Source organism: Ranitomeya variabilis, chromosome 8 (assembly GCF_051348905.1).
Source record: "Ranitomeya variabilis isolate aRanVar5 chromosome 8, aRanVar5.hap1, whole genome shotgun sequence".
Classification (NCBI taxonomy): Eukaryota; Metazoa; Chordata; class Amphibia; order Anura; family Dendrobatidae; genus Ranitomeya; species Ranitomeya variabilis.
The window spans coordinates 88101873-88126103 of record NC_135239.1 but is presented as its reverse complement, the minus strand read 5'-3'; the positions used below and the strand labels follow the sequence as shown (position 1 = coordinate 88126103).

The 24231-nt window shown below is 44.0% G+C and overlaps 1 protein-coding gene across 3 annotated transcripts in view; it reads right to left on the bottom strand.

Moving 5' to 3' along the window:
• Positions 1-1800: 1800 nt before the first annotated feature.
• Positions 1801-24231, bottom strand: part of WDR47 (WD repeat domain 47) — a 71799-nt gene continuing 49368 nt past the window's right edge. For 2 of the 3 annotated variants that reach the window (XM_077276065.1, XM_077276066.1), the window contains exons 8-15: positions 20535-20789; positions 11416-11476; positions 8047-8210; positions 7791-7960; positions 7263-7433; positions 6930-7061; positions 5116-5334; positions 3265-3541 (exon numbers count right to left, since the gene is read on the bottom strand). In XM_077276065.1, coding sequence (XP_077132180.1) covers positions 3399-3541; positions 5116-5334; positions 6930-7061; positions 7263-7433; positions 7791-7960; positions 8047-8210; positions 11416-11476; positions 20535-20789 — 1315 coding nt within the window. In that variant the 3' untranslated portion in view covers positions 3265-3398. Of the gene's footprint in view, positions 3542-5115; positions 5335-6929; positions 7062-7262; positions 7434-7790; positions 7961-8046; positions 8211-11415; positions 11477-20534; positions 20790-24231 lie in introns of all 3 variants that reach the window. The other variant, XM_077276064.1, reaches the window with a different exon arrangement.

The following is a 24231-nucleotide window of genomic DNA, read 5'->3' as shown; positions in this document are numbered from 1 at the left end:
CAAGGTAGCAGCCAGGAGAAGCTGAATGGAGAGGCCGGTCACACAGGAGCCTTCCTGGTCACAAGATAGCAGCTAGGAGGAGCTGAACAGAGAGGCCGGTCACACAGGAGCTTTCCTGGTCACAAGATAGCAGCTAGGAGGAGCTGAATGGAGCGGCCGGTCACACAGGAGCCTTCCTAGCCACAAGATAGCAGCTAGAAGGAGCTGAACAGAGAGGCCGGTCACACAGGAGCTTTCCTGGTCACAAGATAGCAGCTAGGAGGAGCTGAATGGAGAGGCCGGTCACACAGGAGCCTTCCTGGTCACAAGATAGCAGCTAGGAGGAGCTGAACAAAGAGGCCGGTCACACAGGAGCTTTCCTGGTCACAAGGTAGCAGCCAGGAGAAGCTGAATGGAGCGGCCGGTCACACAGGAGCCTTCCTAGCCACAAGACAGCAGCTAGGAGGAGCTGAATGGAGAGGCCGGCCGCACAGGAGCTTTTTTGCCCCATTCGGATACCGGGAAGCCCAGCTACTTGCATTAGTGTCCCTGATTAAGTGATGGGGGGGGGGGGGGGGGGGGAGGTGGTCGTTGTTCTGCCAATCGGTGATCTAAGGTCAAGTTCACACTATCAGTATTTTCCATCAGTATTTGTAGGCCAAAACCAGGAAACCAGGAGTGGGTGAGAAATACAGAAGTGGTGACATGTTTCTATTATACTTTTCCTCTGGCTGTTCATCTCCTGATTTTGGCTTACATATACGGATATAAAATACTGAACGTGTGAACAAGGCCTAATAGTGATCATCCAGTGGATACGTGATAACCCGTTTAGGCTGGAATATGCCTCTAAAAAAATATTATTTTTTTTTCTTAACCCACCCATACCAGAAAATGTTCTTATAAATGCAAATTTGGAAAACATCATTATAATACATCATGGAGAAAACAGTGGAAAATCCCAAACCAAAGTGAAACACATAGGGCACGATGCTTGAAAACTGGTGCAGACAAGAGCAGAAGGTGTTCCCATGGTAACCTTATGGTTGGAAATCAAAAAGTTGAAAGCCCATTGGTTACTATGGCAACATCTCCTGATCTTAAGTTCTGCTATAAAAAGTAAGGCCTCATTCTCAGCTAATGGCAATACAGTTTTATGTGAAAGTGGTTTTGTTTTTCTTGAATGAAGAAAGTATAAGCAGCTGCTTCAGGAAGAGAGTGTAGTTGTGTAGATACTGCTGGTTTTCCATGATGTGCGGAAAAAAAATGTAACAAATACAAATTAGTTCTGTAACAGATCAAACTTCTATAAGGCATTTGAATAATTAGGACGTGATGAAAAAAAAAATCATGATGTGATGAAGGCGGCTTTCACCAAATTAGTCATGTCTACAGGAGATCTTATGACTCCTTGAATGAAGGGATCGCGGTCTCTGATTTCAAAGAGGACGGACAAAGTGTAATGGAAAGTTATAGAATGCCGTGATGTTCACAAAAACATGGATCATCCTAGGAGTAAACTCACAAAATGAGTATTTGGTGCATTTTTGATGCTATGTATCTTAAAAAAAAAAACAAAAAAAAAAACGCAGCGTCTTACGGCTCCAGCAATGTGGATGAGATTTATAGAGATCTCTGACCTGGGGTGCACATTTCCCATCCACGACAGGTCAATTTTCCTTGGTGGTATGTGGAAATTCCGAAAGTAAAACCGTATAAGCATTTTTACTGAGTCTCCACTGCAGAAATGCGCTAAAAACACATGTAACCCACACACAACTGTATCAATAACGTTTTGTCAAAGCTAAATACCAGAGAGTATTAAAAACAAAAGCAGCTTTATTTAAAATTTAAATACCAAAAAGAGACAATAACCTCAATGTCAAAAATGCGATAAGAACGCAGTAACAAATTGTACTCAAAAACAATGAAAAAAAACAAAACACAAAGTAACCGAATAAGTGAAGAACAGCTGCAACATCAAAAACTCCCAAATACTCATCGTGGGAACGTAGTATTAATGTCAGTACTGCCGATCTTTGGTACATCAGGAGGTGTACCCATCACTAATCCTGTCTAGGCCTCTGGTATTAGGAAAGTCACCATGTAACTCAGAACAGCAATGGGGCAGCACATCTTACAGAGATTTGATCATCTTTCCTGACATTTTCATATAGGGACAATGTGCGGTCTAAGACCACAGCCCACATTCTGACATGTCAGAAGATAAACAAAGAGGCAGGATCCGGGAGGCGTTAAAGGAGGAGATCAGTTGGCAAAATGATGAGTATATGCTTATTTTTTTCCTTAAAAAAATGGAGGGTGGAAAAACCTCTTTAAACAGATTGGTGATTACAGTATGCAGCCTTCTAAGAAGGCAGCGCAGCACGAGGACAGGTACCGTCTTCCTCATACTGAAAGGATTGTGCCAGGAGACCAATAGAAGCAATCAGTGAATAGACCTTACACACAGTTTATACATCCGGTGTATGAATGAGGCGAGCACTCCTGCTTCCCCAGGCCTCCAAGGCAGTGACTGGTGGCCACACTATGTCTCCACACCCAGCCTGTCAATCACTGTACAGAGGACGAGCGGAGAGGAGGATCGTGCCCATTTCATTAACACACTGATCTCAAACTATGTGAACCCGTGTATTCTCCGACTGCTACTACCAACCAAGTGGCATAGTATTTGTGTGCTGTTCTGGCTAATAGTAGGGCCTGACTGCCCTCATCTGACTGTGCTGCCCTATGTAAGGTCAGTACAGTGTGCGCTCTAATGGCACAGACCTTCACTTGGAGAGAAATCGCTAGATCTGCAGTGTAAACCTTGGAAGTCTTTGGTACTTTGTTGCAATCATTACATTGAAGGAGTTCCGTGTGATCTCGGCACATTTGGCTATCAGTTACGCCAATCACTTGGCTAATAGTAGGGAGCAAAGTAAAAATTAAAGTGCAAAACAAACAGTAAAGTGTCCACAGACTTGTGAGAAGGGACCGTAGGCACTGGTCTTGATGGTACGTAATCTGAAGGTGCTACTTACTGCTTGTCTTAGCATAAGCTAACAATACAATGGTGTTCTGCTGATATGCGTGCTCTTCAAAGCAGGAAATCCCACTCACATACTGACGACGCAGAAGACACAAATATATACACGTATATATATTAATGACCTTTACCTTTGACTAACCTGAGGCTAGCCACAGCCGGCTTTACCTTCTTTCTGCCCCCGTTCCTCTGCACTACTACAGTATGATGTATCTATGATTTAATTGTAGATTGATTTCTGGTTGCAGGCAAATACTAACCAAACGCTCTGAGAGCTTAGAGGGTTAACAGTACAACCACGATAATGGAGGCCAAATAGGAGAAGCCAAATTGGTCTAGTGAAAGTCAACCTAAATTTTGAAGTCTCTTATTAAGCATTGTAAGCCCACAATGATACAGTTCTGTCTGCAGAAGACGACAAAAAAGACAGATCTTGTGTATGCCACCGGCACTGGATCACCTTGTCCTTGTGCTCCCCGGCTTCAATGATTGGAAGAGGTTTTGTAAGATCACCTGAGAAGAAATAAAAGTTATAGAATTGAAACAAATCCCAAACAAACTTCAAATATTCTAGGCATAAAATCCATAAGGAATTGTCCCTTTTCCCCCCAATACCAAGAACACAGATGGGTGTAAGGATACCAGCAGGCAACTCAGAAATCCATTTTGCTTCCAACAACTTCAGTTTGGGAACAGCCAAGAGGCCTTAGTATAACTGTGTGGGAGGCCATTAGAGCCAATGAGGCTGCTGCACTTACACTAAAAATCCTTTTAAGAGTGACAGTAGAATAGTAAAATGAGAAGATACATAGAAGAACAAGTAGAGGGTCATGAGCCTTTATATGGTTTTAGACAAAATGAAGAATGAAATACATTTACATTGGGGGCCTGAAGGACACGTTTGTCTCCAGAGACGCTGGTTGTGGAATACTTCACTTTTAGGTCTGCTTAATGCTGTGAATGTATTATTAGATTAGAAGCTCTGGCTATGGATAATACGAGAAATGATTGTTCATAAGAATGCTCACTCCTAATTATCATCCTCTGGAGACAGGATGTCCTGACGAGAACACGATTCCCTTCTCATGGACCTGTGTGACCAGCCCAGCAAACCACCGTCGCTCGACTTGTATGATATAGTAGATCGGCGGTGCTCGGTAACTGGTCGAGATCCTCCTCACATCCCAGGTATCATCTACTAGAATCTATCTTATCAACTAGATGAAAACCTAGAAGTCAGATACATGATGCCAGAGCAAGCACCTTTTTTGGAAGCTAAATGGGTGTCCAGCCTGGCTTTTATGATACAACACCCGCTTGAGGGTATGCACATGGGAGATGTAGGGTCCTGTTCACATCATTTTAAGCAAAGTACACTTAGGGTCTGTACACACATTGAGGTTTTGTTGCATTTTGGGGGGGGGGGGGGGCAGATTTGTCACAAAACCTGAAGGATTTTCTAGTACCACCAAAGTGAATGTGATTCCTTTAGGGAGACAGACCAGACGTGCGTTTCGCATGTGCTTTTTCAAGGGAATGTAACCTGGTAGTCCTGTCCTATTATATATACCCCCAGATACATGTGCTGCTTAATTTGGCGCATGAGCATAGCAGGCAGCGACCTACTCTGACAACCCCTTCTGAATCCCTACATTTGCTTCTAGTAAAATAATAACACTTATACTCACCTTCGGTGTCTTTTCAGTGGTGACGGCACTGGCTCTCCCAGGGCTTGTGTGACATTGTTATGTCATGCGATCTCTGCACCCAAATCAGTGCAGCGTTCGCATTCCTCTACTATGAATGTAACTGACATCCAGAGGAAGTAATAGGGCGGCCGCAGCTCTCACTTCCTTCGGATGTTTTGATTTGTCTGAAGAAGGGGAGAATAAAGCCAGGGCTGATTGGTCACTGGGATTGTGTGATATATGTGTCATGCAATCCCTGGGAGTGGAACAGCACCAGAGGGGAGTATAAGTGTCATATTATTGTTTTACAGGTGGGCAAACAAAGAGACTCAGAAGGGGATGTCGGAGTATTGGACAACCCCATTAACCTCATTTATTCATTAGTAATAAAGAACATACCTTGTAGATCTGTAACTTTAATCCTCATGTCATAAGAACCAGTAAGCAGGTAGTGTGCTCCTGGGGAGAAACGGACAGAGCGCACGTCACTGGAGTGTGGCTGATAACTCTGCACCATTCGGCCTCCTCTGATGTCATACAGCATACAACTGGAGTCCTCCTGTCCTGTGGCAAGCAGCCGCCCACTAGGATCTACAGCCACCGAGGCCACGGCACTGCCTGCAAGGCAACATCAAAAGAAAAGTCACAATTCACTTAAGGAACACAAAAGGCGTGAAAAGCGCAATAAATCACTAAGCATTTCACAGATTAAAAATAATTGGAATTAATTGGGATTTTTTATACCAGTTGACACTCTTATCAGTATGATTTTGGCTACAGGCCTTCACTGCTCTCAGAGCATATCTCCACTGACAGATATACATGTCTGCATATAACCAGATGTTATTAGTGGAAAATACCAATGCTCTGATAGAAGTGCACAACCTACTTAGGTTCGAACAAAGAGGGTTACAGTGTGGACAGATGTAAAAAAGGGTTAGAAATCTTCATTGTAAAATACTATATAAAGGGTTAGTGGTATCAATCCCTGCCCTGCCAGAACTTCAGAAAATTTTTTTCCCACTTTATGGAGAATGTTGTCTGTGCCATTCAACAGCATACCAATGAAAACTGCACAGTGTGCATGAGGCCTAAGGCTGACAACGTCCCAATTTCCAACATGGATGAACTCATGTTTGGGCTGAAATCTTATCTTACGGCAGTGTTTTTATTTTTTGTCATACTCATTGTGAAATAATTTTCTGGGGGGGAAAGTTGGTAGCAAAATTAGTGTTTCTGCTATAAATGCAGAAATAAAACGAAAAGTAGCCAGAATTTGTGAATGCAGCAACCAATGTAACATATCCGCAATGCTCAGATGGATTTACCATGTAGAAAAGTTTTCCATTCTTCACAAATTCTTGTTCTTAATAAGAAAAAATATAGAACGAGCTCCAAACCTCCGTAACCAATGAAAAACGTTTGTTAATGATCATCGTGTGTAACAATCCAGTGGTTAGCTTTTATCCAGCCCATCACATTTATACATTAGTTCCATGCGTTGTCAGAATACCAGATGTTTCTTGTAGATGTGGTTTAGTATTAGATTTCCAGATCGCTGTATTTCCTTCTACCTAGTCCGAACCATCCGGCTATTAAACACTGTATGAAGATGTCCCCCATATAACAGACACCCACATAAGAGGAGGGGTATGAAGCCCAAATTTACGATTTATCATTATATATGGCCCTAATCGCTACACTGAGAGATCACATTTTTTTCTTCTCTTAGGCTCTGTGCACACGATGCGGATTTTGCTGCGGATCTGCAGCAGTTTCCCATGAGTTTACATTAAAATGTAAACCTATGGGAAACAGAAAACGCTGTGCCCATGCTGCGGAAAAAAATGTGCGGAAACGCAGCGGTTTACATTCCGCAGCATGTCACTTCTTTCTGCGGATTCCACAGCGGTTTTACACCTGCTCCAATAGAAAACCGCAGTGAAATCCGCAAAAAAAACCGCGGTAAATCCGTGATAAATCTGAGGGGCAAAAACGCAGCGTTTTTGCCCCGCAGATTTATCAAATCCGCTGCGGAAAAATCCGCAGTGGACCATTCTACGTGTGCACATACCCGTAAGGTTCAGTTTCTTCTCACTTTTACCATTGCCAGATAATTTTGTACCCTGCTGGGGCAGGGAACAGCAAATTTATACAATAATGCCATGTAAGTACGACAGTATATTACCTACAGTTACGTGTTACTAGTTTACCTGTTCCATGGAACGTGGTGCCAATCACTCGAACACAGCTGGGAACGCGGAGATCCCAAAATCGGACAGTCTTATCTTGGGATCCTGATGCAATCATCCAACCGCTCCATGTGTACAGAGCCAAGATGTGCCCTATGGCAGTCACAAAATATTCTTCATTACTAGGTTTAATGTAAGGACCTTCATTAATGTCACGGTTCGGCGGTCTATCAAGCAGGACGAATCGGTGTAACAGACCAATCCTCCGCTGTACGGTTTGCATTCTGTGCTTACAGGGTGCTCAGGAGGAGTGACGTGATTGGCGCATCTGATGGTCACTGAAGGGCTGCTTACCTGTGTGCCCACTTAATGCATGAAGCCCCTGGCCACGCTGGCAGTCTGTAGTGTAGATATTACAGTCTCCGGCCCCTGCACTGATCAGTATTGCCCCACCGCTCTCTGGCCCTTCCATAAAAGCCAGGTCTCGGATCGTTCCATCGTGCATGCTGAACTCCAAGTCTGGTCCTGAAAAGGCAAGATTCTCAATCACAGGCCCAGCCTCAGACAAGGATTCATCAATGTCAGCTGCCATGAAACATATCCGTCTACTGCACTGTCTTTACAGGGGAAAAGCGCGTACCTCTAATATGGCCGCACAGGTGGGACCTAAAGAGAAAGAGGGGCCCACACTACCCCACATTATACCCGGTGTCAGCACCCTTTGTGTCCCAGCACCAGATCCCATTCCCCATTAGGAGATAATAAATGCTGGGAAATGCCTTTCTGGATGCAGCGCAGACTATTCCATATTATTAATGTCCGGCAAGGCTCTGGGAATATGGCGGGTGCGGTATGTGACCCCAATGTTACACTTAGTCTCACCTGTGGCATTGCAGGTTTCAGCGTTAAAAGGCAGCACCTTCACATACTTGTCATTAGATCCTGTGGCGAGCAGCGACCCGCAGGGGCTCCAGGCCACACAGTATATGGAGCCTTTGTGGTGTTTGTTCCTCTTAAACCGGATTAGTGGCTGGGTGGGAGTGCTCGGGGCACTGCAACAAAGGAATGTAACAATGGAGAGCTGCACACTGCTGTCATCCTAGGTAGTTCTCCAATAAAGGACTGTACAGTCTGTTACCTGGTGGGATCCATGGCTTCAGGGTACGCACAAACTCGAAGCGTTTTAGAATTGGATCCAATAGCATAAAGTGATCCGCTGGGGTGAAACGCTACCGCACGGACCGCCTGTGTGTCCTCCATTGTTGTCAAGCAGAGAAATTGCTGTTTTGATTTTCCATCTGCCTGTTAAAGCCCAAAAATATACATAATTGTAATATGAAAATGAATGGCAAGAATCCATGTGCAATCCTTGGAGGGATTCTCCGTCTCCTCTCACTTCCACATCAGAAGGTAAGATGTGGATGAGAAGGCGCCAGCCAGGATGAGTGCACAGCCAGCAGGTATCTTGTACATGTCCTCCTCGGATAAAAAGCAGAGGCACAAATATCTTCTCACCCCTGGGCTCCACGTCCGCCTTTTGGGACATAGCCAAGTGCTGGAGTCAGCAGTCCCATAGACAAGGAAGGAACTGACACTGAGCATGCCCACCTCTGCTCACTCCAGAACACAGCACGAAAGCCTCATTTCTGGGATTCCAGAGCCCTGATATTGGGATCATTGACGGTCCCAGTTTTAGGACCCCCATCAATCATCCATTTATACCCAACCTATGGCTAGGGGATAACTTGCTTTATTGGGAATATCCCCTGTACCCCATAATGACCTATGCCATACATTTTCATCATAGGTCACTAAAATATGTATGAAGCAGGCTAAGGATCAGAGCCCGCTTCATACCAGCCAGCGCCTGCCGGAAACTGCAGCGACCAGGGCTACTCCCATCACTGCAGCTCAGTCATTTATATGTCTCTGGATCAATCTCGGACTGAGGCACTTAAACGACACTCCCATTGCATACGGGCCCCGGCTCCCATCAGGTCCCATGCAACAAGATAGTCATGATCATGATGGGTCACCATAACAACTGGGGACCGCGACTTCTATATATACTGCAATGCTGTACCAAATTGTGTAAGCGAGCAAATGAAAACATAATATTACGTTGGGAGTAATAGTACGCCGATGTCGGACTCCCTCCCTTTGATGTGGGTTCCGGCAGTGAGCGCATATCTTTCCTGGCATGTCAGCTGCTTTGAACAACAACGGGTGGAATCACGATCCTCCCGCGGCTGTTAACCCGCTAAATGCTGCTGTCAACCTCTGCGGCATTTAACACGCCTTTCCGGCAATCGCAACAGAAATCCCACCCATCAGTGACCCCCATCACATGACCGCGAGTCGCCGATGGGTTGGCATGACAACCAGAGGGCTCCAGCAGACCTCTATGGATGTCCCTGCCGGATTCCTATGAGCACCTCCTGGTGGTCGTTGCTCATAGCAACTCAGCAATTCTGATACATACAGTCGATCTGATCATCGACTGTATGTAGCAGAGCCGATCGGGTTATGACAGCTTCTAGTCTCCCATGGAGACTATTGAAGTATGCTAAAAGTAAAAACATATATATGAGTTTTTAAAAATATAATATAATATATATATATATATATATATATATATATATATATATATATATATATATATATATATATATATATATATATATATGTTCAAATCACCCCCCTTTCGACCCAATTCAAAATAAAACAATAATTTATAAAATCAAATATACACATATTTGGTATCACTGCGTTCAGATTGGCCCGATCTATCAATGAAAAAAAGAATTAACACGATCGCTAAGGAGATAAAAAGGCAAAACACCAGAATTACGTTTTTTGATTGCCGCAAAATTGAATTAAAATGCAATACCGGGCGATCAAAAGACCTTATCTGCACCAATATGGTACCATTAAAAACCATCAGCTCAGGGCGCAAAAAATAAACCCTCACCCAACCCGAGATAACGAAAAATGGAGATGCTACGGGTATCGGAAAATGGCGCATTTATTTATTTTTTTAACAAACTTTGGATTTTTTTTTTCACCACTTAGATAAAAAAAGAACCTAGACATGTTTGGTGTCTGTGAACTCGTAATGACCTGGAGGATCATAACGGCCGGTCAGTTTTAGTATTTAGGGAACCTAGCAAAAAAGAAAAACAAAAAACAACTGTGGAATTACACTTTTTTGCTATTTCACCGCACTTGGAATTTTTTCCCGTTTTCCAAGACATGTTATGTTAAAACCAATGATGTCGTTCAAAAGTACAACTCGTCCTGCAAAAAACAAGCCCTCACGTGGTCATAGTGAACAAAAAATAAAAAAAGTTATGGCTCTGGGAAGAAGGGGAGTAAAAACGAAAGCACAAAAACAAAAATACCTCCGGTCATGAAGGGGTTAATAATAATCATCATAAATGGTTTTATCTGCCTGTTTCACAGCAACTGTATTAGACCCAAGCTGCACGATTTAAGCCATATATGTTTAACTGTGAAACACTGGAGCCTTTCAGAGAGGAGCATAGTTTAGTCTGACAGATGAGTCTCCGCCATCTTCTCCCATCCGCGGCCCTGGAGTAACAGGTCCTGCCCGGTGTGCGAGTATAGGGCGACACCTGTCACTATATGTTTATCGCAGAGACACCGCAGTATTTCAGAGTTACACATATATGGCTGAGATCATACAGCCACGGTCTGTTACATGCTGGCTGGGGATCGGGCGGCATGGATCAGCTGTCAAATGCTGAATTTTCAGGGGCATATAATGTTGCCCGATCATTTTTTTTTTAACTGCACAATGAACACCGTAACAATGAACCCCCAAAACAATGGTGGGAACGTATTTTTTTTCCCACACAATTTAACTTTTTTTTTTTCCCCCCTTTCTCCAGTACATTGTAAGATAAAATGAATGGCCTCATTCAAAACTAAAACTTATTAATAAAACAAGCTCTCACGTGGATAGGCTGACAGATCAATGAAAAATAGTTATGGCCCTTGGAATAAGGGGAGGAAAAAACAACAGTGCAAAAATGAAAAATCCCTGGGTGCTTAAGGGGTTAAGCCAGATTGACATGCTGGATGTCAGCTGTGTGCAACTTATTGTTTTACGTCTGAGATACAACTAATGGCAATTCTGTGCATGGGTTTTTATATTCCCTCAGAAAGGCCAGGAATCAGCATTTTCCTCCAGTGTCTCTGGAGCACAGCGGAGAGAAACAAAGCCAGATACAAACACACATGTACAGGAGGGTCAAAACCTACAGAGACCAAAAACACAACTTGTAAACCAAAGTCACAATTCAAATCTCAAAAAAATATTTTGAGCAATATTGAAAATATTTCCCTTTAAGCATCTTGTGCGCGTCATTAATTTTTCTAAATGGGTTAAAATACATTCACCACAAAGGAATGGGATACAATGGGACCCTGGGTCTGGTCACCCTTTAAATAAGCACCCCAGTATTTACTGTTTGTAACCTCTCACCTCTGAACTTTTTCTTGCTCCAGCACTTACAGGTTCTTCAAGGCCCGGTTCAACTTTCCCACTGCAAAGAAAAATTATGCAAGAGGTTACAGAGATGGGTAAAGTGTATTTATACTGGTAACGGGTTTTAGCCATTAAGTATAAAATACAATTAAAAAAAGCAGCTTAAGGCTATGTGCACACTTTGCGGGGTCCTCTGCGGGTTCTCCCGCAGCGGATTTGATAAATCTGCAGGGCAAAACCGCTGCGGTTATCCCTGCAGATTTATCGCGGTTAGTTTTGTGGTTTCCGCTGCGGGTTTACTCCTATACTATTGATGCTGCATATGCAGCAATATGCAGCATCAATAGTAATGTTAAAAATAATAAAAAATGGTTATACTCACCCTCTGACAACCCGATCTCCTCGGCGCTGCACGCGGCGGTCCGGTTCCAAAGATGCTGTGCGAGAAGGACCTTCGTGACATCACGGTCATGTGACCGCAGCGTCATCACGGTCATGTGACCGCGACGTCACCGCAGGTCCTGCTCGCACAGCAACCCTGAGACCGGATAGCCGCGTGCAGCGCTGAGAGGTGAGTATATCATTATTTTTTTATTTTTTTACACTAATATGGTTCACAGGGCCTGGAGGAGAGTCTCCTCTCCTCCACCCCGGGTACCATCTGCACATTATCCGCTTACTTCCCGCATCGTGGGCACAGCCCCATGCGGAAAGTAAGCGGATCAATGCATTCCTATGTGTGCAGAATCGCAGCGATTCTGCACAAAGAAGTGACATGCTGCGGGTTGTAAACCGCTGCGTTTCTGCGCGGTTTTTCCCGCAGCATGTGCACAGCGGATTGCGGTTCCCATAGGGTCTTCATGTAAATGTAAACGCTATGGAAACTGCTGCGGACCCGCAGCTACAGAAACGCTGCAGATCCGCGGTAAAACCCGCAAAATGTAAACATGGCCTAAAAGATCATTTCTGCCCTTCCCCACTGTTTATACTCAGGACCGTGGGGAAGGGCAATTACTGCACAGGAGCGGAAGATAGTGTAGACAATGATCTGGGCATAAGTAATGAAAGTGGGGTGGCACGGGGGAGCGGTTAGGAAGTCCGTACACTGAGCAGGGGTAGAGAAATACATAAAGAGCATGTACATCAATGCCAGAGGCAGAACTTGTGGACCCTGATGCAAAACCTCCAACAAGATCCTGAACATTCGCAGGTCTTTAATACTAATACTCTTTTCCTATGGACCAGATAGACCTTTTAGACCCCTGGGCTACAAGGCCTGGGCACAATTGCAACCACTGCACCCACTATAGTTACGTATCTGCCAGAAGCCTCACCAACAAGATGGAGGAATTAAATTAAATTAGGGAAAAGTCATTACTATGGGGGACTTCAGCCACCCAGATATAAATTGGGGAGCAGAAACCTGTGAATCCAGCAAAGGAAACAGGTCTTTGACAACAATAAAATGCAATTAATTTTCACAACTGGTTCAGGACCCAACAATAGGGGGCACTGCAAGACCTAATATTAACCAATTGGCAGGACAGAATATCAAGTATACACAGCGTGGGGGACACTTGGGTAACAGTGACCACAAAAAATATAGTTCTTACCGATAACGGTATTTCTCTGAGCCCATGACGGCACCACGGAGAGAGGGGATCCGCCCACCAAGGACAGGAAACCTACAGATAAAAAGGGCGGTACCACTCTCCCGCATCAGTTGTTTACTAGAGAACAATGGGAGACTATGGAACAGCTTATTAGTTTCAATATTACTTAACTTAATTGAGATACCGCGTGACCTATCTTAAAATAAACTATGGCACTATATTAACGTGCACACCCATGAGTGAAGGGAGGGAATGTACGGGTGCCGTCATGGGCTCAGAGAAATACCGTTATCGGTAAGAACTATATTTTTCTCTGTCGCCCATGACGGCACCACGGAGAGATTTCATAGATTTGTACATTCAGGGAGGGACCACCGCTTCCAGAACCCTTTACCGAAAGTAAGGTCCGAAGAGGAGATAAGGTCCAATCTATAGTGCCTATAGAATGTGGAAGGTGATGACCAAGTAGCAGCTCTACATATCTGGTCAATCGAAGCTCCGGCCTTCTCGCCCAAGAAGCTGCCACTGCTCTCGTTGAGTGAGCCTTGACCTCCCCGGAAATAGACATTCCACTTGATGAGTATGATAGGCTGATAGCATCTGTGATCCATCTCGCCAGAGTAGCTTTGGAGGCTTTTTTCCCCTTCCAGGGATCCTGAAAGCACACAAAAAGAGAGGCATCCTCCCTATTCTCTCTGGTGGCTTCTAAGTACTACGTGAAGCATCTCCTGACATCTAGTGTATGCAATGATTCCTCCTCCCTATTTTTAGGGTTAAGACAAAAGGAGGGAAGAGATATCTCTTGAGTTCTGTGGAACCGGGATGCCACCTTCGAGAGGTATGCAGGATCTATTTTGAGTGTAACCCTATTCTCTAAAAACCGTGTATGAGGAGGGTTAGAAGGTAGTACCTGTATGTCGCTTATTCTACGAGCAGATGAGAGGGCGACGAGCAGGGATGTTTTGAGGGATAGGAGTTTTAATGGGATATCCTCTAAGGGTTTGAAGGACCAAAAATAAATCCCATTGAAGGGAACTTTTACTGGAAGTGGCCTCGAACTACCTGCTGCCCTGATAAACCTGGGAACCCACCGATTCATAAAGTGATGTTTTAAGGGACAGATTCCCAGAGAAACCTCTGACCGGGGTTCAAAAGGAGGTTTGGATAGGGATATAAGATCCAAGTTTAAATTCCAAGGAGGAGTAAACCGAGAGGGGATGGGTCTAGACCTGGCCAACGCTTTGATGAACCTGGATATCCCCGATACCCAGCCAGGTCGGAATTGTACAGGGCCCTTAAAGCCAAGACTTGAACTTTTAAAGTATTTGTGGCTAGCCCCTGTTCCAATTCCTTGCAGAAACTCTTAGACAGCTGTTATTGGAAACTCCCTCTTCTAACTTGGAACCTGAAAGGTGGTTCCTATATGGTCTACTCCACTTCTGGAAACATTCACAATCAATATTATGGCTAATATTCTGAGGAGATGCACCAGAGAAGTCTGGGTGACCAGCCTTTTGACCATTTCCACATATTAGGCCTCAGAGTACCGGCCCCCGACCACCTGCTCTATATTTCCACGAGGAGGGGACTTGGAGAAGCAACATGTGCCTGTTCAGACTGGATTACCCAGTCATGCACCGCGGCGTCTGCTTGCGTCATAAGGGCGCGCTCTCACCCCGCGCGTGCCACTAGCCTCCGGTCCTGGACTGCGGGAAGATCAAACCAATAACAGTTAGTACATGGATAATGGCAGAGCATTAGGATGTACACACATTACTCATCCAGGAGATCACATCTATTCCGAATCCTTAGGTGTCTAAACCCCAAACAAGGGTTGGATATTATTGCAACTAAGGAATACACAATCCGGCAGGTAATATTTCCTAACATTACCAGAGTTGGCCTCTCATTAGAAACGCTGAAAGGGAAACGTGGATCATCGCTCCTATTTTACTGACATTACACACATATACATATCCTGAAAGGCAAGCTTGTCAGTGTTATCAGCCATGGAGGGAGTAACCATACTCTATGGCTAGAGAAAAACAGGATTCTTCCCACCAGAGAGGTGCTGATTCGCCACAAGGTGCCAAAGGCAGACATGCCGTCCCTGGTAACCATAGTACAATAGACTTATGGGACGGGAATCTGTCTACTGGATGTTAATCAAGGAAACCAGCCTGATTGTCACATGTGGAATTGGTAAGGATTTTTTCCTTCCACCTCTTGGTATTTTCTGCTCCCAGGACAGTAGTATGTCCCTTTATAGGTTGAGAAAAACTGTTCCATACGGAAGAACTGCTAATTTACTCAGCCAATTCAAGCAAAGCTCAGCTAAGCCCTGTTGTAAAGAATGAATCAACAGAAGTTGGAACTGGGTACAAAACCACTAGGACTCTATAAGCCAAAGTTGGGGCCCAAGACAAAAATGTGAAATGGTAGATCCACGATATACCTTGTGCGTGGCTGCATAACCTAAATCAGAAGGTCTAACCCAGAGCCAAAAAAGAAAATACCAAGCCTGAAGTACTAGGAAGCACAGAGGTACTATGATACTAATGATACCCCCTAAGGCACAGGGGCACTGAAGCAATAAGATGCCCGTAAGCACACATCTTGATGCATGGAGGGGCCATGCATCAATGTGCAATGTGCAATGTGAAGCAAAAAAGCACAATGAAGCACCACGATGCAATATAATGCAATACAATGTATAAAGGCAATATGAAGCACTAAAATGTGACATGATGCAACATGATGCACAGAGGCACTGTGAACTATGATGCACACAGGCAATATGAAACACTATAATACAACATGAAGCACAGAGGCACTATGATGAAATATGATACACAGAGGCACTCGATATGATGCATAGAGGCACTAAGATGCAACATGATGCAGAGGCACTCAATATGATGCATAAAAGCACAATGATGCAATATGAAGCAGAGGTACTCAATATGATGCATAAAGGCACTACAATGCAACATGCTGCACAGCGGCACTCAATATGATGCATAAAAGCACAATGATGCAATATGAAGCAGAGGTACTCAATATGATGCATAAAGGCACTATAATGCAACATGCTGCACAGCGGCACTCAATATGATGCATAGAGGCACTGATGCAATATGAAGCACAGATGCACTCAATATGATGCATAAAGGCACTATGATGCCACATGATGCACAGAGGCTCTCAATATGATATGTAGAGGCACAATAATGCAATATGAAGCACAGAGGTACTCAGTATGATGCATTGATGCACTATGATGCAATACAACACGCAGAGGCACTCAATACGATGCCTAGAGGTACTATGATGCAAAATGATACATAGAGGCATGCAATATAATGCATAAAAGCACTATGATGCAATATGATACACAGAGACATGCCATATAATGCATAGAGGCACCATGATGCAATATGATGCACAGGGGCACTTAGTATGATGTATAGAGGCACCATGATGCCATATGACGCACAGAGGCACTCAGTAAGATGCATAGAGGCACCATGCCGCAATATGATGCACAGAGGCACGCAATATAAGGCATAGAGGCACCATGATGTAATATGATACGTAGAGGCATGTAATATAATGCATAGAAGCACTATGATGCGACATGATACAGGGACACACGACATAATGCATAGAAGCAATATGATACACAGACACGCAATATAATGCAAAGAGGCACCATGACATGCAGGGGCACTCGGTAAGATGCATAGAGGCTCTAAGATGCAATATGACACACAGAGGCACTCAATACGATGCATAGAGGAAACATGATGCAATGTGTTGCACTCAATATAATGCATAAAAGTATCATGATGCCGTATGATATGGGGCAGCACGGTGGCTTAGTGGCCAGCCCTGCAGCGCTGGAGTCCCGGGTCCAAATCCCACCCAGGACAACATCTGCAAAGAGCCCGCATGCTCTCTCCGTGTTTGCGTGGGTCTCCTCCAGGCACTCCGGCCTCCTCCCACACCCCAAAGACACACCGATAGGAAATTCAGACTGTGAGCCCCACCGGGGACAGCGATGACAAGGTCCGCAAAGCGCTGCGTAATATGTTAGCGCTATACAAAAATAAAGACCATTATTATTATTATTATTATTATTATTATTATTATTATTATTATTATGAGCCACACACAATATAAAGCATAGAGCTATAGTCATGCTTGAAAATTGGCACATAGTTACAAGCAAAAGAGCAATCTCTCAGAGATACGGATAAGCCTCCACTCTGAATAGTACATCTCATTTGTCAGACTGACCCCACCCGAAGGAGCTAACTAATGAGTCGCAGCTGAAGGGCAGTCTTCATGGAGGCAAAGTGCTCCATTAACACTATATGTCCTCCCAAGGCATAGAGTAGTTAAGTTGCAAAGAAAAGTGAGGCACCTGTTTATCAGACCCCCCTCACAAAAAAAAAAGTGAAAAACATGCTTCCAAAGGTCACTTTTGAAGTCTAATCATAAGGCTCTGCGCAGACAAGACATGCAACTAACTTAAGGCAAATCATGAGATGTAGCCTGGACATATGGCCTTATTATAGCCTAGAGGTCCAAGGTCTGGCTGTGTATATGTGAAAACATACCTCACATATGAAGCTCTAGCACAGCTTTGCACAAAGGCATGAGCTATCAACAGAACATTCCACCATGCACTTACCTGTGCTGGCTCCATACCTGCTAAAAAACAGGGGGAGCTGGTGACGCCGAGAGCCCATCATAAGGGGAAGCGGCGTCCCTTCAGGAATGCTGCATTGCTGTCAATGATTTTCTCTCCCCCATGAGGTCCAGGCCTGGCAACTGAAGTAGGCTGAGCTCAGGTGTTTCACTAGACAAGATTCTGGGAGAGGCAGCATGCGGCTTTTTTTTTTTTTTTTTTTTTCCTTGCACACCGGGGGCCCCGGCTTTTGCAGATTGCAGGCTTATGCTTCAGGGGGGAGAGCGCCACTCTCCCCGTAACCACAGAGGGACCCCCCTGTATGTTTATCGCTGCTGTGGCATTTTTTTTTTGTGGCTAGTGCTGCGGTTTGTGCTGCGGCTCGTGCTGCGGTTCCTTTACCAACGGATTACTGAAGCAGCCTCTTTTTATGCAGCGGCGATTCCCACCGCTTGATTCAATTATGCGCCTGCGCAGAAGCGCCTCTTCCGGCGCCTGCGGAGTGTGCCATTATCGCTCTTTCCAACATGCAGTTTCAAGATGGTGCCGCACATGACCCGCTGCCCACCGAAGCTCCCGGTCTTTTTGCAGCCTGCCCTAACGCGCGGTCCCTGCACGCCGGTCGGCTATGCAGTGTGCAGGCTAACGCTTCCAAAGGGAGAGCCGCGCTGCTCCTCCCGCAACCACAGAGGGACCCCCCTGGATGTTGCCGCTGCTGCATCTTACCTAGGGAGGTGACCACGAACTCCATGTCACCTCCCCCGCACACCCTAGAGGCCCACTAGCCCCAGCGGTGGCGCTTCGGGTGACCACACCAGCCGAGGCAGAGGGACCCCAGCTGCCTGAGTCGGACTGATTGGCCCCGGAATCCCACGACGATCTTCCTTCTGGTAAGTCTGTAGGTCTCCCATCAAGGACAGGAAACCAACTGATGCGGGAGAGTGGTACCGCCCTTTTTATCTGTAGGTTTCCTGTCCTTGGTGGGCGGATCCCCTCTCTCCGTGGTGCCGTCATGGGCGACAGAGAAATAATACGTTTTCATGTATCCTTTAATAATATGTGTAGTAGAGGGGTTACAAGGACACTAAACTTCAGGAAGGCAAATTTCCAATGGCTGAGAGGTGGTCTTAGGATTGTTGTCCCACCTTATCACACTGAGAAATAAAATTACACAAAGTAAATGGGACACGTTTATAAGCATCCTGAATAGGACCTGTGCAGAATATATACCCTATGGGAATAACCAAGGGAGAAACAGGAGGAAACAACTATGGCAAAATAGAGCTGTAAGGGGCACAATGAATGAAAAAAAAAAAAGAAAGGGTTTAGAGAATTAAAGAAAGAGTAAATCATTATAGAGAAAAAAATTGGCTATTTTGACAGAAAAAAAAAAAAGGTGACTTGACAAAAGTAGGAATACAGGGATAACATGAAAGAGAGGGACCAGAAGATCGTGGCGTCTAGTTATACATACCCCTGCACTTATTAGATCTGCTTCATCCTTCTTTTAGAAGTGCCGGCGTTCCTTGCTCTGTTATTGCAAGGGTTAATCAGTTCCCTTTATCTCCTGGGGTCAACTGTCTCAGCTGTTCTGTGTTGGCCACTCCTCTCAGGTATATATATTCAGCACTCAGCACTGATACTAGGGAATTGCTGGTGATTGTTAACTTCCTGATTTAGTGGTGAAGGAGTAGTCTGAATTAGTAGCAGTCAGTTGGTGTTGTTTTCAGGAGATATCTGAGTGGATTTGGTATTGTGTGTCTATGCTAATCCTATTCTCATTTGGTTTGTCCCACCTACTGTTCCCTTGATTTCCGCTTGGTTGTTTTGTGTGCATTTGTACGATTGTAGTTTTCTCTTATCCCTGTTTCCCCTTTCTATAAAGGTTTGTGTTTTCCTATATACTTTTGTCACATACCTATATAGAAGCATAGCAAGATATGAGACCCCGGAGTCTCCACCATCAAGGGTAAACTGGGAAACAGGGACAGCTTAGGACCCTCTGAGCTTGAGGGACAGAGATGGAGCCCATCACCTGCGGTTGATTTCTGATGATTTATTACACACTGTAATAGCGCAAATAGGGTCTTATCTGATAGACAGTGTCGTTTTCATCAGATTATACTAACCTGATGTATCCGTTGTTAAGGCATAAAGTATGGGTATCAGCTGCAGCAGATCCGCGGCTTAGCACTTGACCGTTTAGCATAAAGTTGAGAAGATATCTGTGAACAATTTCCGCACATGTGGTCTACTCCTGATGAAGAAGTAATTTGCAACTTTGAAACGCGTCGAGAATAAAACCACTACTTTTCTATCACATGCTATCTGGATTTACATCTCAGTCTATTCAGCAGCGCGGAAATTGTCCACAGATATCCTCTCGACTTTTATTTAAAGGGGTTGTCATATCAAAATATTGTCCTAGGATTTGCCAAAAATAACAAAAATCTATGAAACATACCTGCTTTTGCTGCCTGGCTTCAGCCTGCACCGGATGTGATGCCATTCACCAGCCATAAAAACCTCTGATGAGGCGCTTGTCAATTTAACCGGCTGCTGGAGGTTGATGGGGGAGGGTGAACGCCATTTCAACTTTCACCTCAAGCAGCAGAAAAGCTAAAACTGGCCCTGGGGGCATACCGCTGAAGCAAGTTTTCTTTTTAGAAGTCTGATTAATAAGAGCAAGATTATTTCCTTATTCTTCCCCTCCATATGCAAGTGTTAAGCAGTCCATAAGCTGTTACATGCAGTCCTCCCTCCAATCTGCAGCACTACCACATGTACAAACACTGAGGGACATTACTAACCCCGCAGATCCAAAGACGGGCGACTCCTCTGGGAATGGTATGAGGGCATCAACGCCTCGTTTCCTAGGGGTGCTTGTATGTATGGTCTGTCCATCAGGCTGCAGGTTTCTTGATACAGAAGAGGATAAAGGCGACGGCCCGTTGGTGGCAGATGAGCTGCTGTCTCTGGGTCCATTGTGTGGATGACTCTTCACCTGTGCCTCTTCACTAACAGGCTCCATCCCGACATTCAGCTCACCCAATTTTTTGATAGACCTAAATGAGAAGAAAAGGACATAGTCATATGCTAAAAATACAAAGCAATGCAGTTATGAGACTGCTGTAAACCAGTTAAAAAAATCCAACAAAAAAATAAACAGAACACATTTTTAAACTTTAACCAAGATATAACTGAACTTATACATATGTAGGGGAGCGAGTTCTGTGCAGATTCATAAACAAATCTATAGAGATGAGCAGTAAAGAACAGTGTTCATCGTGCGGTGACCGCTGCACAGAACTGCAGATCAGTCTCTAATGTATTTAGTGGTTAAAGGGGTTTTCCCCAATTTAAAAAAAAAAAAAATTAAAAAGTGGCCCCAAATCATAGTATATACAGGTGCGTCTCACAAAATTAGGATATCAAAAAGTTAATTTATTTCAGGTCTTCCATACAAAAAGTGATGTCAAATATTATAGAGACACATCACAAACAGAGTGATCTATTCCAAGTGTTTATTTCTGTTGATGTTGATGATTATGGCTTACAGCCAATGAAAACCCAAAAGTCATTATCTCAGTAAATTAGAATACTTTATAACACCAGCTTGAACATTTTGTTGGCCTACTGAAATGTATGTTCAGTAAATGCACTCAGTACTTGGTCGGGGCTCCATTTCCATCAATTACTGCATCAATGCAGGGTGGCATGGAGGTGATCAGCCTGTGGCACTGCTGAGGTGTTATGGAAGCCCAGGTTGCTTTGATAGAAGCCTTCAGCTCGTCTGCATTGTTGGGTCTGGTTGTCTCATCTTCATCGACAATACCCAATAGATTCTCTATGGGGTTAAGGTCAGGCGAGTTTGCTGCCAATCAAGCACAGTGATACTGTTGTTTTTAAACCAGGTATTGGTACTTTTGGCAGTGTGGACAGGTGCCAAGTCCTGCTGGAGAATGAAATTTCCATCTCCAAAAAGCTTGTCGGCAGAGGGAAGCATGTAGTGCTCTAAAATTTCCTGGTAGACGGCTGCGCTGATTTTGGTCTTAATAAAGCACAGTGGACCTACACCAGCAGATGACATGGCTCCCCAAACCATCACTGATTGTGGAGACTTCACACTAGACCTCAAGCAGCTTGGATTGTGGCCTCTCCACTCTTCCTCCTGACTCTGGGACCTTGATTTCCAAATGAAATGCAAAATTTACTTTAATCTGAAAACAACACCTTGGACCACTGAGCTACAGTCCAGTTCTTTTTCTCCTTGGCCCAGGTAAGATGCTTCTGGCGTTGTATATTGGTCATGAGTGACTTGACACAAGGAATGTGACACTTGTATCCCATGTCCTGGATACGTCTGTGTATGGCGGCTCTTGCAGCAATGACTCCAGCAGTAGTCCACTACTTGTAAATCTCCCCCACATTTTTGAATGGCCTTTTCTTAATCCTTTCAAGGCTGCGGTTATCCCGGTTGCTTGTGCACCTTTTTCTACCACAATTCTTCCTTCCACTCAACTTTCCATTAATATGCTTGGAAACAGCGCTCTGTGAACAGCCAGCTTCTTTAGTAATAATAATAATATTTTTATTTCTATAGCGCCAACATATTCCGCAGCACTTTACATTTTAGAGGGGACTTGTACAGACAATAGACATTACAGCATAACAATAAACACATAGATGAAAACAGATACAAAGAGGAATGAGGGCCCTGCTCGCAAGTTTACAATCTATGAGGAAAAGGGGAGACACGAAAGGTGGATGGTAACAATTGCTTTCATTGTTCGGACCAGCCATAGTGTAAGAAATCAGGTGTTCATGTAAAGCTGCATAAACCGGTTATCAGCTTAAGTATGTAACAGTACAGACACAGAGGGCTATTAACTGCATAAAGTGTGTGAGAACATGATATGAGGAACCCGGCTACGGTAAAAAATTTGAATGGGCAACACAGTGATAGTTGATGTGTTAATGTGTTGAGGCGGTTAGCAATGACCTTTTGTGGCTTACCCCCTTGTGGAGTGTGTCAGTGACTGCCTTCTGGACATCTGTCAGCAGTCTTCCCCATGATTGTGGAGCCTACAGAAACAGACTAAGGGACCTTTTTAAACTCTTAGGAAGCCTTTGAGGTGTTTTTTGTTAATTATTCCAATTTACTGAGATAATGACTTTTGGGTTTTCATTGGCTGTAAGCCATAATCATCAACATTAACAGAAATAAACACTTGAAATAGATTACTCTGTTTATAGAAACTCTATATAATATGAGTTTCACTTTTTATATTGCAGAAGTTAAATAAATTAACTTTTTGATGATATTCTAATTCTGTGAGAAGCACCCGTATATTAACCCTTGATGTCATGAAACGAAAATTTTCATGACAGGTCACTGATGGCTGTATAGAGAGGGCTAAGGAGTTCAGCCTGCTCCATATACAGAAAATGCCAGCCGTGTTACATAGCCTGCATCCGCCTGTAACAGCAGGAGTCAGAGAGAGCTCTGATTTGTGCTATTAACCATTTAGATGCTTCCGTCTATCACTGACATTGGCATTTAAATGGCTTTCATTGACCCTATGATTGTGAGTAGTCCATGGGTTACCATGGAAGCCAGGGGCCTTCTGAAGGCCCGGTGATTGCCATCTTAGTCCTCAAAAAAAAAAAATCAAAAGATAGAATTGCCGCTTTTTGATCACCACTCTTCCCTAAAAGAAAATACAATAAAAAATGATAATGTCATATATGAACCAAAACGGTAATGATAAAAACAACAGCTCAGAGGGCAAAAATTAGGCCCCCAGCTTAATGGACATAAAAATAAATTAACAATGTTATGGGTCTCGGAAAATGGAGACTCAAATTCTTTTTTTTTTTTCAAGATTCTGAAATTTTCTTTACATTGAAACTTAGTACAGCCGTAATCCTACTGGCCTGGGGAATTATATTGCTGGGTCATTTTGACCACCAGAGAACCAAAGAGACAACAAGGATCCCTAAAATATAACCTTTAATAGAAAAAAGTTAAAAAACTATTTTTCAACAATAAAAATTAGGAAGACAAATAATGTACTTATTAGACCCTATAGGGTAACTACAATATACCCGGCTGCCTGGCAGTGGAGGTTGGCACCCTAATTTACTGCGGTAGGCGCCCCCACTCCTCGACGACTCACCCTTTAAATCCCTAAAAATACTGGTGAACCCTATAACTCGTCCCTGTGGTCACACCTGCCTGGCAGTGGAGGTCGGCACCCTAAGTTTTGGCGACAGGCGCCCCCACTCAACGGTGGCTGACCCTAGGGTCCCTTAGAATCCCTGCAATGGAGATAGAGAATAGAAGTGTCCCAAAAAAACACCCTGGTACCCATAAGAAGAAAGAGAACAACTAATAAGAACAACTAAAGAATGCACAAAATCAAAAAATAATTCAGATGTCTCTCAAACAGTAACATTCACCAGAATAAACTGATAGATAACTCGATAATTTGACCCAAAATAGAC